This window comes from Natator depressus, chromosome 17 (assembly GCF_965152275.1).
Source record: "Natator depressus isolate rNatDep1 chromosome 17, rNatDep2.hap1, whole genome shotgun sequence".
Lineage (NCBI taxonomy): Eukaryota > Metazoa > Chordata > Testudines > Cheloniidae > Natator > Natator depressus.
Window position 1 is genome coordinate 10,045,827 of NC_134250.1, and position 15,808 is coordinate 10,061,634.

Consider the following 15,808-nt stretch of genomic DNA (forward strand, 5'->3'; position numbering starts at 1 on the left):
AATCTAATGGAGCCAATCTACAGTGGGAAAATAAGATGGAATCCCAAATGCCCCCACATTTGGAGGGGATTTCAAAAACTGCATGTGGATTCAGATTTGATTTTTTTGTAAACAGGTCCCTGTGAAGTGACTAGTGATTTTGAGTGTCCCAGTAGTTGGGGTTCCAACTTGAGATGCCTTGAAGGGACCTGATTTTCAGAGGGTACTAAACATCTGGCCCCTGAAAATCAGGCCCCTTTAAAACCTCTGTCTGGTTATCCCCAAAATGGAGACACCCCAAATTATTCATCACTTTTGACCCTATCTTCATAATGGGCTGAATAAAATTCTGGATCCTAGCACCCCAGTGCAACGGTGAACATAAAACATAGTGTCCACATCTGACTTCATCTGATGCACCTTGTATATTCCAATACATGTGCACGCAGAGCTCTGTCAAAGTAAAAATCTGGACTCCAACAACTTTCACTGTATCCCTTTTGCAGGAAAAATCAACCGAATGGCCAGGAATCCCTCAAGAGGCAGGGGTCTACCTCAAGCAAAACACCTGTCCTGACGCTGCAGGCCATCAGACACATCTGGGTGCGGACGGCCTTGATTGAGAAAGTGCTGGACAAAATCGTCCAGTACCTGGTGGACAACTGCAGGTAACGAGCAGAGCAAACAGCTGGCAGCACAAAGGTTTTGTTTGTCGGACCAACGTGCACTGTGTCTTTGTAGTAGCGAACGTCGTCAGTGTCCCATCCGCAAACCCAGAAAAAAGTTTAAAAAAAAAAAAAATCCCCACAATTTGTGTTTTTGTTTTAGAAACGTTTTCTCAATGTTTCAAAGTTTCCATTAAATCTCACCCTGCGGGAGAGCTCGAAGAACTAGTAAATTAATCTTACACATTTAAAATAAATGTATTTTTTACTACTTTTTTTAAAACTTTGCAAAATGTCAGCTGGCTGTAGTCTAGGGGTAAAATTATCAAAGGACCCTAAGTCAGTGGTTCTCAACCTTTCCAGACGACTGGACCCCTTTCAGGTGTCTGATTTGTCTTGCGAACCCTAAGTTTCACCTCACTTAAAAACTGTTTTCTTACACAATCAGACAAAACAATACCAAAGTGGCACAGCACACGATTACGGAAAGAATTGCTGACTTTCTTGTTTTTACCATATAATTAGAAAATAAATCGATTGGAATATAAATATTGTATTTACATTTCAGCGGACAGTATATTAAGCAGTGTAAACAAGTCATTGTCTGTATGAAATTTTAGTTTGTACTGACTTTGCTAGTGCTTTTTCTGTAGCCTGTTGTAAAACTAGGCAAATATCTAGATGAGTTGATATACCCCCGAAAGATCTCTGCGTACCCCCAGGAGTACATGTACCCCTGGTTGAGATCCACTGCCCTACGTGACTTAGGCACCTAAGTTCTGTTGACTTGCACATTGCAATAAGAATTAGGCACCCAAGTCATTAAGGTGCTTTTGAGACTCTTAAGCGAGAAGCTGTAGCGTGCCAGGAGGGCATGTGCGCTCTGCAGAGGAAAGGGGAGCGAAAGGAGGTGAGGAGTGAAAATTTAGAAAACTGTAGGAAGGTCTGATTGGGGTAGGTCAGTCCTGTGACGACATGTTGCCTTTATTTGGAAGGGTTACGTTTGTGATGGAGATTTCCCCCTTCGAGGCTTGCAGAGAGCTCAGGCACCTTGTGGACGTGATGCATTTGGATTCTAGCAGACATGGACAAACTCTTTGGCATTCTGCTCAAGTCTCCTCCTGGCCGCGTGCCTAGGCATTGGGCTCCCCAGGGAGGTTGTCCTCACCTTATCTCCTCCACCCCTACAGCAAACGCAACAGAATGAGGAGTATCCTGGGGAGACTTTGGTGGTCTCAGAAGAAAGGAATGGTGGAAACCCTGAGGCCTGGCCTAGGCTAGTCACAAACCGAGAGCATGTCTGCAGCATGTCTGTAACTTGCTTTGCTCTTATCGTGGAGACGGGTCTGCTTGGCTGTGCAAAGGAGAATGGTATTCGGGGGCAGTTAAAGTATTGTGGTAAACCCAGGACAAACAGCTACAAAATGGGGGGGTAGTAATTAGTCCCAGGGGATTAAAAGGCCTCTCCCTATCCACTGAGGAGAGATAACCAAGGGCAATAAGGTTCAGCCGGAAAAGGGGTTGCTAGGGAACCAATTAGGTTCAGCTGACTCCAACTACTTGGGACCTTTTTAAACCCTCCCCTGGGTGGTAGGAGCGGGGGAGTGAGGGGAGCAGGGAAGCTGCCAGTAGGCTGTTTGGAGCAAGACACCAAACCTTCCCAGTAGGGAGGCTGCACTCGCTCCCCAGAAGGGAAGGAAAACAAGCACAAGGGACTGACTGAGGAGAGGAGTAGCAGGACTCTGGGCCACCTATAAGGATTCGCCTTGCCCCAAACCTGAGTCTCCAAAGCTAAAAAGGACTGAGCCAAACAAGGTATTTTGCCACAGTGGCTAGACTCTGTCAGTCTTCCCACAGTATTTCCAAAATCTGGGTTAGGTCTTCCTTGGGAGCAGGTCAGAAGAGGAATATATTTACCTGTTCTGTCTTCCCGTCGAGAGGGAAGAGAAAGGTCTTAGTGATGATCAAAAAAACTATTTTGTTGGGGGCATCTGATCCCAGTTTGCTTAAGCAGCCGTTTGTCATTTGTGTGTTGGGGAGGTATGGAGCATGGGGATATGCTGTGAAGACCGCTGAGCTAACTCTCCTCCTGTGTTAAGCCAGTTTTTCTCCTGATAGCAGGGTAGCATGAGTGAGGCCCACGATCGCTTTCAGAAATGCACCCCTTTTTCGGGAGTATAATGGTTACTTCCTCAATCAACAAGATTTGGGGCCATAGCTTCAAAGTTAGGTGTGCGCGACTGCCTAAATGATCTCTGCAAACCAGGTGCTCTGTTTGCACCTGCGCTTGGCCAGCGACAAAGCATGGAGACGGGCATATCTGGTGCACTGCAAGCACATGTTGTTGTGGGTGCCTGACTTGGACAATCCAATCGTCTGTCAGTAAAACTGGTTCCCAATCCAGTCTAGTCCTGTACCTGTTCCCAATCCAGCCCTGCCAGTCTTAGGTCCCGGACCTGGGATGAGGGGTGTCTTGTCTCTTTGCTTCTAAAGCAGCATCAAGGTTGTTTCTTTGTTTTGTATTGTTGTGTTTTCCTTGTATTTGAGTCCATGCCAATTATGCTGAAAAGTTTTTCTTTAAAGCAAGAGAATATTTCTGATCAGTGGGATTACATCACTTCTTGAATCCCTGGTGTTTTGGTGGCTTCGCCTTTAGGAAATTGGAAATAGCATAGAGTTTGAGCCCCATCTAGTGGAAGATACAAGCAGAATGATATTCTGTTCAGAGAGACAAGATGGGTGAAGTAATCTCTTTTATTGGACCAACTTCTGTTGGTGAGAGAGACAAGCTGTCGAACCACACACAACTCTACAGATCTGGGGAAGGTAAATACAAGTTGGGACGGATTGTTAAGCATAAGGGGTTCACACAATTAAAGGTTGGCAGGCAGCGTGGTATGTTACAAATTGTCATAAAACTAGTGTCCCAGTTAAGTCCAAGGCTTTTGGTGTCTAGCAGAGTTATGAATTTAAGTCCCCAGGCTTGTCTTTTGAAGGTGTTGAGCAGTTTTCCCTTGAGGATCAGTACTGAAAGATCAGATATGGAGTGACCCCTGTGTGAAAAGTGTTCACCCAAGAGTGCACAGTGTTTTTGTCCTTTATAATTTTCTGTGTGAGTTCATTCAAGAGCATAGTGATTGTCTGGTTCCACCCACATAGTTGTTGGGGCATTTGATGCAGGGGATGAGATACACCACGTGTTGATAGGCGTGTGTAGGACCCATGGACCTTGAACGGTGTGTTGTGGGGGGTATGGAGCATTATAGCAGGGGAGATTGTGTCTGCAGGTTTTGCATCAATTGTTCTGGCAGGGTCTGGTGCTGCTTTGAGTTGCTGTGTCCTGATCTGTAGGGAGCTTGCTTCTGATGATGAGCTTGGCGAGGCTGGGAGGTTGTTGGAGGGCCAGAAGAGGGGATTTGGGAAATATTTCTTTCAGGGTGTGGTTTCCATCAAATATTGCTTGATGATTCCCTATATTGGGGTCAGTGGGCGGTTGTTTTCTGTATTGAAGCAGGCTTTCTTGGGGTGTGTGGGCCCGTTCCATGATGCGATCTACTTCTCTGGTGAAGTGTCCTTGTTTTGTGATGGCGATTTTAAGTGTGTTTAGGGTGTATCCCGGTCTTTCTCGTCAGAGCACATTCCATGGTATCTGACTGTGTGGCTGTAGATGACGCATTTCTTAGTGTGTCTGGGGTGGGTGTTGGATCTGTGGAGCGAAGTGTGGTGCTCCGTGGGTTTCTTGTGTATTGCACTAAGAGCGGCGCTGCAATGGTTGACTTCAAGTTTACACAAAAAAATTGTTCATAATTTTATATATAAACATATTTTTAAAATAGATTAAATCACTTTTTTCCCTTTTTAGTTGTGATTACCTTAATGTAGAGCCTGTCTAAGAGATCCAGGTAACTCGATTGTCTGCAGTTGCCGTTGGGATGATGGTTTGGCTGCAGAATTACGATTTAGTAAGGTTTTTGTGGTTTTGCTTCAAAACTGAGCCTCTCCTTCTGCAAACTTTTACCCCCGTGCATGTGCTTATTCCGGCCTACCCTTCCAGCTACTTCAACAGGGCTGCGGGGAATAACAGTATGCTCCCAGAGTGCCTGTCTGCAGGATCAAACCCGAAGAGTTGGACGGCAGCTCTGGAGAATGCCTCTCCCCCCGGAGGCCTTTGACTCTTTTTGGGCAGGCTGTGGTAGCAACTAGCAATGGATGGCATTTTCAAAAACACTGGTGTGACTTGGGAGCACGAGTACCTGTGGCAGTCAATGGAACTCACGCTCCTAAGTGACTTGGGAGCTTTTGAAAATACCAACACGTGACTCTAATCCACTTTCATCTTTTATTCCCAGCAAATATTATGAGAGAGAAGCTTTATTGGCAGATCCTGTTTATGGACCAATCCTAGCTTCTCTCCTTGGTAAGTACTTTCATTGTTCGCTCCGGGTGGTTTAGGGTTTTGTTTTGTTTCTTATTGCATTTTCCCAGAAGCGGGGCGGGGGGGGGGAATGGAGACAGATCACCTTGTTTTCCTATTTGATTGCTGGCTTTGATGATAGAGCAGAACCGAATTTGGTTTTCTTAGAGCACTTTTCTAGGTGTGGTGTCCCACAGCAGGGAATTGGAGGTACTAACCACGCAGTGACTGTGTATTAAGTGCTCAGCAATATTTCTCCTGCAGTCTCCTAACAGCACTTGGTTTATTGAGCGAGGGAATTTGGCCAGAATGCCAAGGTTATCTCCTGTGCTGTGAGATCATTAACTTCACCAGACACGAGCAGAAAGGGCCTCAGTTTAACATCTGACCTGGAGGATGAGTCTGAACAAATGTCCGTTCTTCTTGAAGATCCTCTCTCATTACTGTCCTCCTAGTTGGGCCGTGTGCACTAGAATACACCAAGCTGAAAACAGCTGACCACTACTGGACAGACCCGTCAGCCGACGAGCTGGTTCAGAGACACCGGATCCATGGAGCCCACGGGCGCCAGGACTCACCCTCAAAACGCCCGGCGCTGGGAGTAGGTATTTGCAGCATGCCCCTTCTCTGTTATTGGCACAGAAGGAAACCCCACAAGAGGGGAAGAAGGGTGGACGGGTATTTAGATAACACCCACGGGCAGCCTCCACCTATTACCAGGAATGGAGAACGCTTTTTTGTGCATGCCTTCGTCACAGCTGAAAGGCCATTTGGCTCCAAATGTCCCCTCCAAATTTAGGGAGGTTTGAGATCCAGATCTGGAATTTTGTGGCTTGAGACGCCAGGGCTTTCACTTGCTATGCTGATTCCCTGCCTTGGGGAGGAGCAAGCCTCTGTGGCTGGGGTGAGGGGGAGCGCCCCTCACATGCCTGTAAAGTCCAGGGCTGCAGAAAGTAAGTCCATCCGGAAAGAGATTTCTCAAGATGCCCTTTTTAGTGGAGCTGCTGCTCTGAGCGGCCTCTTCATACAATTGCGACTGCTACCGTGTAACCTGTGTGCTGACCGACGGTTCTCGTGTCTCCTAGATCCGGAAACAGCACTCGAGCGGGAGCATGTCGGAAGACCGATTTGCAGCTTCAGCTAGAGAATACGTGGAGTCTTTGCACCAGAATTCGAGGACTCACCTGCTGTATGGGAAAAATAATGTCCTGGTCCAGCCAGTAAGTATCTGAGCATCAAGTGTGTTGAGTTCATATTACTGGAGCGAGATTAATGCTGGCTGGCTCAGCATGGTAGAGCCAGGAATGGAACTCAAGTACAGTGAATCCCCAGCCAGTGCCTTATTCTCTGGACTATCCAGCTTCAGAGGCAGTGTCTGAATCCTGAGCTGGCCCAGCAGAAGGCAGATGCATCATCTGTCTGAGCCATGTAAGCTTCAGGGATGGAAGGATGCTGAGTGCCATCCTTTCTGGCTCAGCCCGGGTGTTTGGGTGGAGCTTTGACTCCTTTCCCAGGCAGAGACCTCACTAATGGTACCCACCTCCCCTTCCAGTTAAACTGTGATATGTACTGCAAACAAAAAAGGAAGGAGAGAACTGGGATCAAGCTGGGATTAAAATTGGCCAATTTAAATGGGTTTATACCCCTGCCCATCAAACGGACCTCTTCCCACATTAGAATCATAGAGTATCAGGGTTGGAAGGGACCTCAGGATGTCATCTAGTCCAACCCCCTGCTCAAAGCAGGACCGATCCCTAATTAAATCATCCCAGCCAGGGCTTTGTCAAGCCTGACCTTAAAAACTTCTAAGGAAGGAGATTCCACCACCTCCCTAGGTAACGCATTCCAGTGTTTCACCACCCTCCTAGTGAAAAAGTTTTTCCTAATATCCAACCTAAATCTCCCCCACTGCAACTTGAGACCATTACTCCTTGTTCTGTCATCTGCTACCACTGAGAACAGTCTAGAGCCATCCTCTTTGGAACCCCCTTTCAGGTAGTTGAAAGCACTTATCAAATCCCCCCCTCATTCTTCTCTTCCGTAGACTAATCATCCCCAGTTCCCTCAGCCTCTCCTCATAACTCATGTGTTCCAGTCCCCTAACCATTTTTGTTGCCCTCCGCTGGACTCTTTCCAATTTTTCCACATCCTTCTTGTAGTGTGGGGCCCAAAACCGGACACAGTACTCCAGATGAGGCCTCACCAGTGTCGAACAGAGGGGAACGATCACGTCCCTCGATCTGCTGCCATCATGGTGGCTAATGGCCTACGTCCCCATTGGAAGGGGACGAAGCACTGAATAAATGTGGCTAATTGAAGGGACAGGGTTGGCCTGTTGGGGGATCTCTCATTACAGCTGACTTATTCCTCAATAACACACATCACGATTTCCAGGTGCTTTTCTTTATTTATTGTTTTAAACAGAAAGACGACATGGAGGCAATTCTTGGCTATCTCTCCCTTCATCAGTCAGCAGATAGCTTGACTTTGAAATGGACTCCCAATCAGCTCATGAACGGCACCCTGAGGGACTCTGAGCTGGAGAAAAGGTAACATTCCCTTCGCTAGATCTCTGTCTTGATACTTCACCCAGCTAACTGTAACACGAGTAAGAGACAAGCAACAGGGCTGATTTAACTGAAGGGAGCATGCTCCATCAAATAGGGCACTGGGCTAGGAATCGGGAGACCAGGTTCTATTTCTGGATTCTGCCACTGGCCTGCTGTGTGTTCTTGAGCGAGTCACTCCACTTTGCTGTACCTTCGTTTGCCTTCTTGTTGCCTGTTTTATCTATTTAGATTGTAACCCATTTGGGCCAGGTGCGCAGTCTCTTACCATACGTTTGTACAGTGCCTAGCACAACGGGGCCTTGCTCTGAATGGGGATCGCTAGGTGCTGTCATGCAAATAATAGTGATGATAAAATGCAAGGTTATTTCAGCAATTTTCCAGAATAATTTATTATGAAACACATTCTGGACACTCGGAAAAATTAGTAAGATTTGCTGGGTGGCCATGCTGAAATAGTTCTTGTTTTAAATTTGTGCTCACTGGGATCGCCTCATTGGATCACAGAGACGCACACACAGTGTTGCCCCTAGCATACATCAGATAATATAATCCAGATTTAGGACCCATTGTAAAGGAACAAGTCTTATTTCAGCGATCCAGGGCTGGAGGACAAAAAGTCTGCCTCCCATTATCACGAGTCTCATTTTTCGGGTGCCCGTTGCAGGATCTCAAAGCACTTTATAATCCATCCTCGAAGCAGCCCTGTGATATGATTACCCCTGATTAGAAGAGCGGTCCCTCTAATCCAGTATTCTGTCTCAGCTAGTAGCCAGTACCTGCTGCTTCAAAAGAAGGAGAAAGAAACCCTGCAGTAGGCAGTCATGGTAGAATGTGCCCCTAGGAAATGTTTCTTTCTGACCCCCGATCATTAGGCTTCACAGCATAAACCAACTAGAGGTTTCATATCCCTTCAAAGCTGTTTTAATTCTTACGGTTATAACTCAGGAGTATTTTGCATTCGTTAGGAAGATCCAATCCTCCTTTGAGTCCCATTACGCTCTGGATCTCAATGATAAGCTTCTAGCCTGTGCAACTTACTGCCACAGTTTAAGGGAAGGATCTTGCTTCTGTTGAATTTCATTGGTGTGTGCGACATTGGGCCCCATGGGGCTTGCCTTGACGGTCGCATGTAATTTGTGGCAAAATAGAACCCAGGTGTCCTGAATCCCAGCCACAAAACCATCTCGAGTGTGATGCTCTGGGCACTTGATTCTTGTTTTTAGCCAGCAGATGAGTGCTGTGTGCATGGGAGGGGAGTGACTGTGAACCTGCAGGCTTCAGCAGTATACACTATGTTAAACTCGTTCCTCTGCCTTTTACTTCACCATAAATTCCACTTAATCGGCCAAGTTTAGTAAGCTGCTCTTAATTTAGTGCCATGTCTGTGCTTTTACTGGGCAGTCTGGCCACCGATTATTAAAACCATTTAATCTCTTGCATTTTTTTTTTTCCTTTCAGTGTGTACTGGGACTACGCCTTAATAGTGCCATTCAGTCAGATTGTCTGCATTCACTGCCATCAGCAACGTAAGCATAACCCTCCTCAGCCCACAGGGTGCCACAAAGGCTCAGGGGCCTTGTTTTCTGCAGGGGGAACGTTAATGCTGTTCGTGTTTTATTTTGCTGCCTCTTCGGCGTTTATTTCCCTGCAGGCAGACAGAGGTTTATCTTTGTTTCTTCGTGGAACTTCTCGGCCAAAAGCTGTTCCAGTTGTCTCTTGAGGCTTGACTTTGTCCTAAGTGTTGATGTAACACAATGCTTCTGGGTGGGTTGTTGGCAGCAGGGATCACACCTGGGACCTATGGGTCTAAAAACATGAGCCTCTCCTCTCAAAGATCCAGCTGGGTTAGCCAAGGCTGCAGCAGGCTCAATCCTCTCCAGATGTGGCTGTATCTCTACAAGCCGGGTAAGCTGTGGGTGCTCAGTTGCTCTGAAAATCTGGCCTCTACTTTTTAATTATTGCGGCACAGAAAGGGGGTAATTTTAATTGTTGGATGCCAAGTCATTTTATTTTAAAAAGTTTCTAAAAATATTTACGCAGTGTTGTTGTAGCCGTGTTGGTCCCAGGGTATTAGAGAGACAAGGTGGGTGAGGGAATATCTTTTATTGAACCAACTTCCATTGGTGAGAGAGAGAAACTTTCCAGCTTACACAGAGCTCTTCTTCTGGTCTGGGACATGTACTCAGAGCGTCACAGCTAAATACAAGGGGGAACAGATTGTTTAGCATAAGTAATTAATATTTCAAGGGACCATTCAAGATGAAGTAGCCAGTTAACACCTCTCCAGTCACAGAGGAAAAGGAGAAAAAAAATGAAACAAGAGATGCCAAACCTGCAGAGGTATCTCCATCACTAGGATGCTCAACACCCCCACAATGCACCTTCAAGATCCATGGGTACTACACATGCCCATCACAACATTCACTGCCCTAAATAACACTGCTGTGGGTAAAATGTGGCCATCACTACGCTCTTGAATGAACACACACCGAAAAATTATAAAGGACAAAAACGCCATATCCCCTCTGGGTGAACACTTTTCACAAAGTGATTGCTCTGTACCTGACCTATCAGTCTTCAGGAAACCTGCATAACAACCTCAAAAGACAAACCTGGGAGTTAAGTTCATAACTTTGCTAGACACTAAAAATCATGGACTGAATAGACACACTGGACTGATGGCTTATTACAACAATCTCTGACCCACTATCCACCCCTACAGCGTTTTTTTTATAGCATCAAATGACCTTGCTATATTTATACATAAATATATACTCAACAGGGCCATGGCTCACTGGAACAATTTGTAACATACCACCCTGCCTGCTACTCTTAACTGGCCACTTCAAACCCTTTTAGGCAGAACAATCTAATTCTCAGTTGTGACCATCTCTAGCATGTTTCCCCTTCTGCTAAACAATCTCTCCCAACTTGTAATTATCTTAGACACTCGGCTTCCTTCCCCAGGCTTGAAGAAGAGCTCAGTGCAGCTCAAAAGCTTGTACTGTCAACCAATAGTTGCTGGTCAGTCAAAGATATTACCTCACCTGCCTTCTCTCTCCCAGATCCTGGGACCAACATGGCTACAAGAATAACACTGTCGTCCCTGCCCCCGCTTTTAATCTACGAGCCAGATTTTAAAAGGGGTCTTAGTTAGGGTAACCCATCAGCTAGAAAATTTAATTGCTATCACGTCAGGATGTGGCTGCTGGAAGTAGTGCAGTTTTTCTGTATCAAGTAATGTTTAAACGTTATTGGGCATCCAATCAGGGAAAAAACCCAAACTGGGCCATAACTCATAGAAAGGGTCTAACTTTGTTGACAGAAATACAATTCTAAATTGTACAGCTGGCAGAAATCCAATTATAAATACAACTGATAATGCAACCATGTACTCAAAATAGCACTGTTTTGGAAAGGGTGGGAAATATTTACCTCCAAGGTAATAGATTTTATACATTTTCCCATACTTTTTGCCGTTGATTTAAAGCAGTGGCTCTCAACCTTTCCAGACTGCTGTACCCCTTTCAAGAGTCTGATTTGTCTTGGGTACGCCCATCTTTCACCTCTCTTAAAAACTTACAAAATCAGACATAAAAATACAAACGTATCACAGCACACTGTTACCTAAAAATTGCTGACTTTCTCATTTTTACGATATAATCATAAATCAAATCAATTGGAATATAAATATTGTACTTGCATTTCTGTGTATAGTATACAGAGCAGTATAAACAAGTTGTTTATGAAATTTTAGTTTGTACTGACTTATCTAGTGCTTTTTACGTAGCCTATTGTAAAACTAGGCAAATATCTAGATGAGTTGATGTACCCCCCCTGGAAGACGTCTGCGTACCTCTGGGGGTACATGTACCCCTGGTTGAGAACCCCTGGATTAAAGCAAACATCTGTAGTCACATGACAATATGAGCTTGTTTGTACCATGTAATACATCAAAATATTTGTCACTAGTTGTAGAATGGACTGGTCGGAGGAAAGTTTTTCTGTCTGCTATTTTATTAGTATTGGCTGCTGTCCAATGATTCCTACACCAGCAACTGATGTTAATACAGTGTACACCCCGATTAAATATTTTCAGGATATGTTCCACTTTCTGAGCCAAGACTGGACCTATGTCATGTATGATCAAGCAATCCACTGCAAAGCACACTGGATTAAATGGAAGAATCAAAATGTATTTGATGATGACCACTTTGAGATAGGAGGCATGCATGCATTGAATTTCATGGGTGATGTAGGCAGAGTGATGCAGAAAAGTGGGTTTGAAAACATCCTTGTGGAAGCCAACATCCATGGTGCTTCAGTCATCAGCCATGCTCTAAGAGGAAAAGCCTGTAACGATGATAGAATCCACAGACTTCTGCAAGAGGCAACGAATGGTGCTTAGCGATGCCATCCATGATGATGGTCACCCAGATGATAACAGAGGAGATGCATCTTGGAGAAAGCTTGAAGATGCATTGAAGTATTTGAAGATGGGGGAAGGCACAAAGAGAAAGCAGAGTGGAAGCACAGAATGCTCTGGCAGACTTTATGAACATCGCCAATCACTCCATCGGCTCACGGACACTTACGTTACCCCAGGAAAAAAATCATAAAACTCGCAATACGCTCCTTCGTCCCGAAGCGGTGGGAGACCCCAGGCCACATCCCTTGCTCTGTTAAGGTATTTGGACTAGGGCCTCCTACTTCCCAGGCAACTTGAGAGGGGGACGTCCTTGTTCAAACACCCTCACCTTTTCCGGGACAAACATCCTCCAAAGAAAGTAAAGGCATTTAAACAGGGAGCTCCCACCTCCCTGGGAAGTCCCCTGAAAGGCCGGGAATCTCAGTGCAAATCCCTTCTTTAACAGGCAGAACCAGGATTTGAACTAAGATCCCCCACTTCTGAGGTGAGTACCCAACCACTGGACCAGGGAGTGATTCTAACGCTTTAGCTGACCCACACCATATTTAAAATTGAGCAGTCTCAACAGGCAAGAAGGAAAGCCACCCCTTCCCCCAAGTATAGCCCCTAGTCCAGTGATTGCAGCGCTTAGCTGCTAGATGCTTTCCCCTCATCAAACAGAGGGGGGAATTGAACCAGAATCTTCCACATCCTGGGTGAGGAACAAAGCCACTGGACTATAAAGGGATTCATATGGGGGCGGTGGTCCAAACACTATGTAATTATTTAATGAAGTTGACCAACTTCAACAGGAGAAGACAAGCAACCCACAGCAGAATCTCCCTTAGTTCGGTGATTAGGATACTCGCTTGAGAGACAGCAGAACCCTACTCAAACCCCTTCTTAGCAGGCCGGGGGCGACCTGAACCAGATAGTGATGATAAGAAGATAATTACAGTTGTACCCTGTGTGCTTTAGCCTTATGGCTCCAGCCAAGCAGATAACATCAAGCATACGTTACATAATAAGGGGATGGGGGGCTCATTATCTGCATCACTTTGTACAAATAAACAGATCATTTTTTCTCCAATCAGTCCATTCTACAAATGACGATAAATATTTTTGACGTATTACATGAGTGGTTCCTAACCCATGGGCGGTGGCCCCCAGGAGTCGGCAGACTATGTCTCAGGGATCGGCCAAAGATTGTCATTACCATACAGCAATGGTTTTCCAAATGTGGCCCGGGGTCCGCTGGGGGTCCACAAACTATGCCTAAGATTTCCAAAGGGGTCCACACTTCCATTCGAAATACTTTGAGTCCATAAATGAAAAAAGATTAAAAAACCATTATATGGCATGGTACAAACAAACTCATACTGGTGGACAGCTACATAATTTTTCTTTAACCAAAGGCAAAATGGTACAGGCAAATGTATAGAATATATTGACTGGGGGCTAGATATTTCCCCAACTTCCCAAAACAGTACTATTTTGAGCACAGAGTTGCATTATTGATTATATTTAGAATATTTCTGCCAATTTAGGTCAAAATCAGACTATGTTTCTGTGAGTTCTGGCCCTTTCTGTGATTTTATGTTGGTGGCGGGGGGAGAGGGGATGCGGGGTTGGATGGGATGTTCAATAAAGTTTAACCATTTTGTGATAAACTGCACCACTGCTAGCCGCTACATCCACCCTGGTGAGGAGCACCAGATATGTGCCTGACATGTGAGCGCAATGAAATTAATGTCCAAAATGGGTTCAGGCTGTGTGACCCGAGGTGCCTATGGTAGCCCACAATGACATTGCCAAAGTCAGGGCAGGCTTCAAAAAGTAGAGCAGATTCTGTTTGGGGATTGGTCCTGCTTTGAGCAGGGGGTTGGACTAGATCACCTCCTGAGGTCCCTTCCAACCCTGATATGCTGTGATTCTCCCAAGACTGGTGGTTTTCAACAACCAGTCACAAACTGTTCTCCTGGTCCCCACAACACTGGTTATCAAGAAGCCAAAAAAAAAAAAATCATGCAGCCCCCTTTATCACATTCCAGTCTCAGGCTCCCAATCAGCACATAGGCCCAGTACAGTGAGAAGTGATTTAAAACTCTGCTCGCTATACAAAATGTTCTTCTGATCCGCAAAGGGCCAGCCACATCATCAGATGAATACTAGTTTGGATCTTACCCAGAATACACGCTGCCAGCCAGTCCTTTAGTATCTAAAACTAAAGGTTAATTATAAAAGAAAGGAAAGAGAAAAGAGTTGTTAAATGGTCAAAGCCGTCAGATCCATACATATGACTTCAGAGTCCATAGATCAGGTTCTCAGCAGCATTGGTGAGTGTGCTGGCTTGTAAAGTCCCTCTGGAACACATCCACCTCTTGGATGGGTCTATCAGTCCTTTGTTCAAAGCTTCAGTGTGTAGAGAAGTTACTCCAGAGGTGAGAAGCAGGACTGAAGACAAACTGGAGAAGATGCAGCTGCCTTTTATATCCTTTGCCATGTGGCTTGTTACATCCTTTGACCCAAACATAAGCATGTGGGCATGGAAAAGCTCTTAGACTAGTCCCCTGTCCATAGCCATGTCCTGCTGACTCATCGGTGTAGCCCCGGCGTCTCTCAGTGGGTTAATTGTACAGCTGATTGCCTTTGATGGACCATTAAGCAGGCTGGATAGTGCTAATGCCAATCTGTCTGTGGGTGTCACACAGAAACACAGCACAAGTTTGAAATATCAATATACCACACATTTATAACTCACAATACAAAGATGATGCATACAAATAAACAAGATTATCATACTTAGCAAATCATAACTTTTCCATTGATACTTTACATGGCATATCTTGTAAGATTCCTTGCCATTTTGTAATATTGGGATCAATAATATTATAAATGGTCACCCATATTCCATACAGCATCAGGGGCTGGTCGACTGTCTATTTTTTTAAACATGCCGTAGACATCATTTTTAAAAAATCAATGTTCATTGCCTGCCAAGGCTCCCTTGGTAGATGGGAAATATCTGGTAAACTTCACTCCTGAATCTATGCAGTTAGTTATCCTGTAATGCAGTGGGATTTTGGGGGACAGCCCCAAACGGAATCCAGTTTGAAAGCGAGGTCAACTGATCATGCTTTTAGCCTAACAAAAGGCAACACCGATGTATCTTGGGTTCTCTTTTGCAGCAGAAAGTGGAGGGACGTTAGTCTTGGTGAGTCAGGATGGGATCCAGAGACCTCCCCTCCATTTCCCACAGGGAAGTCATCTCCTTGCTTTCCTTTCCTGCCTGGAAAACGGCCTTCTGCCTCGAGGACAATTAGACCCACCACTTTGGTCACAGCAGGGCAAGGTACTGTCAGGCTGAGAGCCAGTGTTTTGAACTACAAGTTCTTTGGGGCAAGGTTGGTCTTACTGAGTCTGTCCAACAGCACCCAGCGCAAATGGAGCCAAGGGGTTCTGGGAGCTACTGTCATGCAAATAATAAACTCAGGACATGGGGATATTTAAATGCAAAATAAACAGCCCCACTGATTATCCCCTAAACTGTTTGACTTGTTTATAAGGACATAGATTCCGTAATAACATGAGAATAGTTTCACCACTGAACCAGTGCTATAGACACTTTAAAAAGGTGTTTGAAAATGATGTGGACAGCAGCTCGCGACCAGCCGCAACCTGATACCCACCCTGGTGATATCACCTATAACTGATGGACTGTTGCCAGACCTTAAAGGGATGTCATTAGGCCTTTACACGCCTTCCCTATATC

General features: G+C 45.3%; 1 protein-coding gene across 6 annotated transcripts in view; it reads left to right on the forward strand.

Annotated features, from left to right (window-relative positions):
- SGSM2 (small G protein signaling modulator 2) overlaps positions 1-15,808 on the forward strand; it is a 144,088-nt gene that overhangs the window by 96,544 nt on the left and 31,736 nt on the right. For 4 of the 6 annotated variants that reach the window (XM_074974846.1, XM_074974849.1, XM_074974848.1 and 1 more), the window contains exons 4-10: positions 486-647; positions 4,994-5,061; positions 5,514-5,659; positions 6,144-6,278; positions 7,483-7,607; positions 9,087-9,154; positions 15,225-15,388. In XM_074974846.1, the coding sequence (XP_074830947.1) occupies positions 486-647; positions 4,994-5,061; positions 5,514-5,659; positions 6,144-6,278; positions 7,483-7,607; positions 9,087-9,154; positions 15,225-15,388 (868 nt within the window). The remainder of the gene's footprint in view (positions 1-485; positions 648-4,993; positions 5,062-5,513; positions 5,660-6,143; positions 6,279-7,482; positions 7,608-9,086; positions 9,155-15,224; positions 15,389-15,808) is intronic. The other 2 variants (XM_074974847.1, XM_074974852.1) reach the window with 1 other exon arrangement.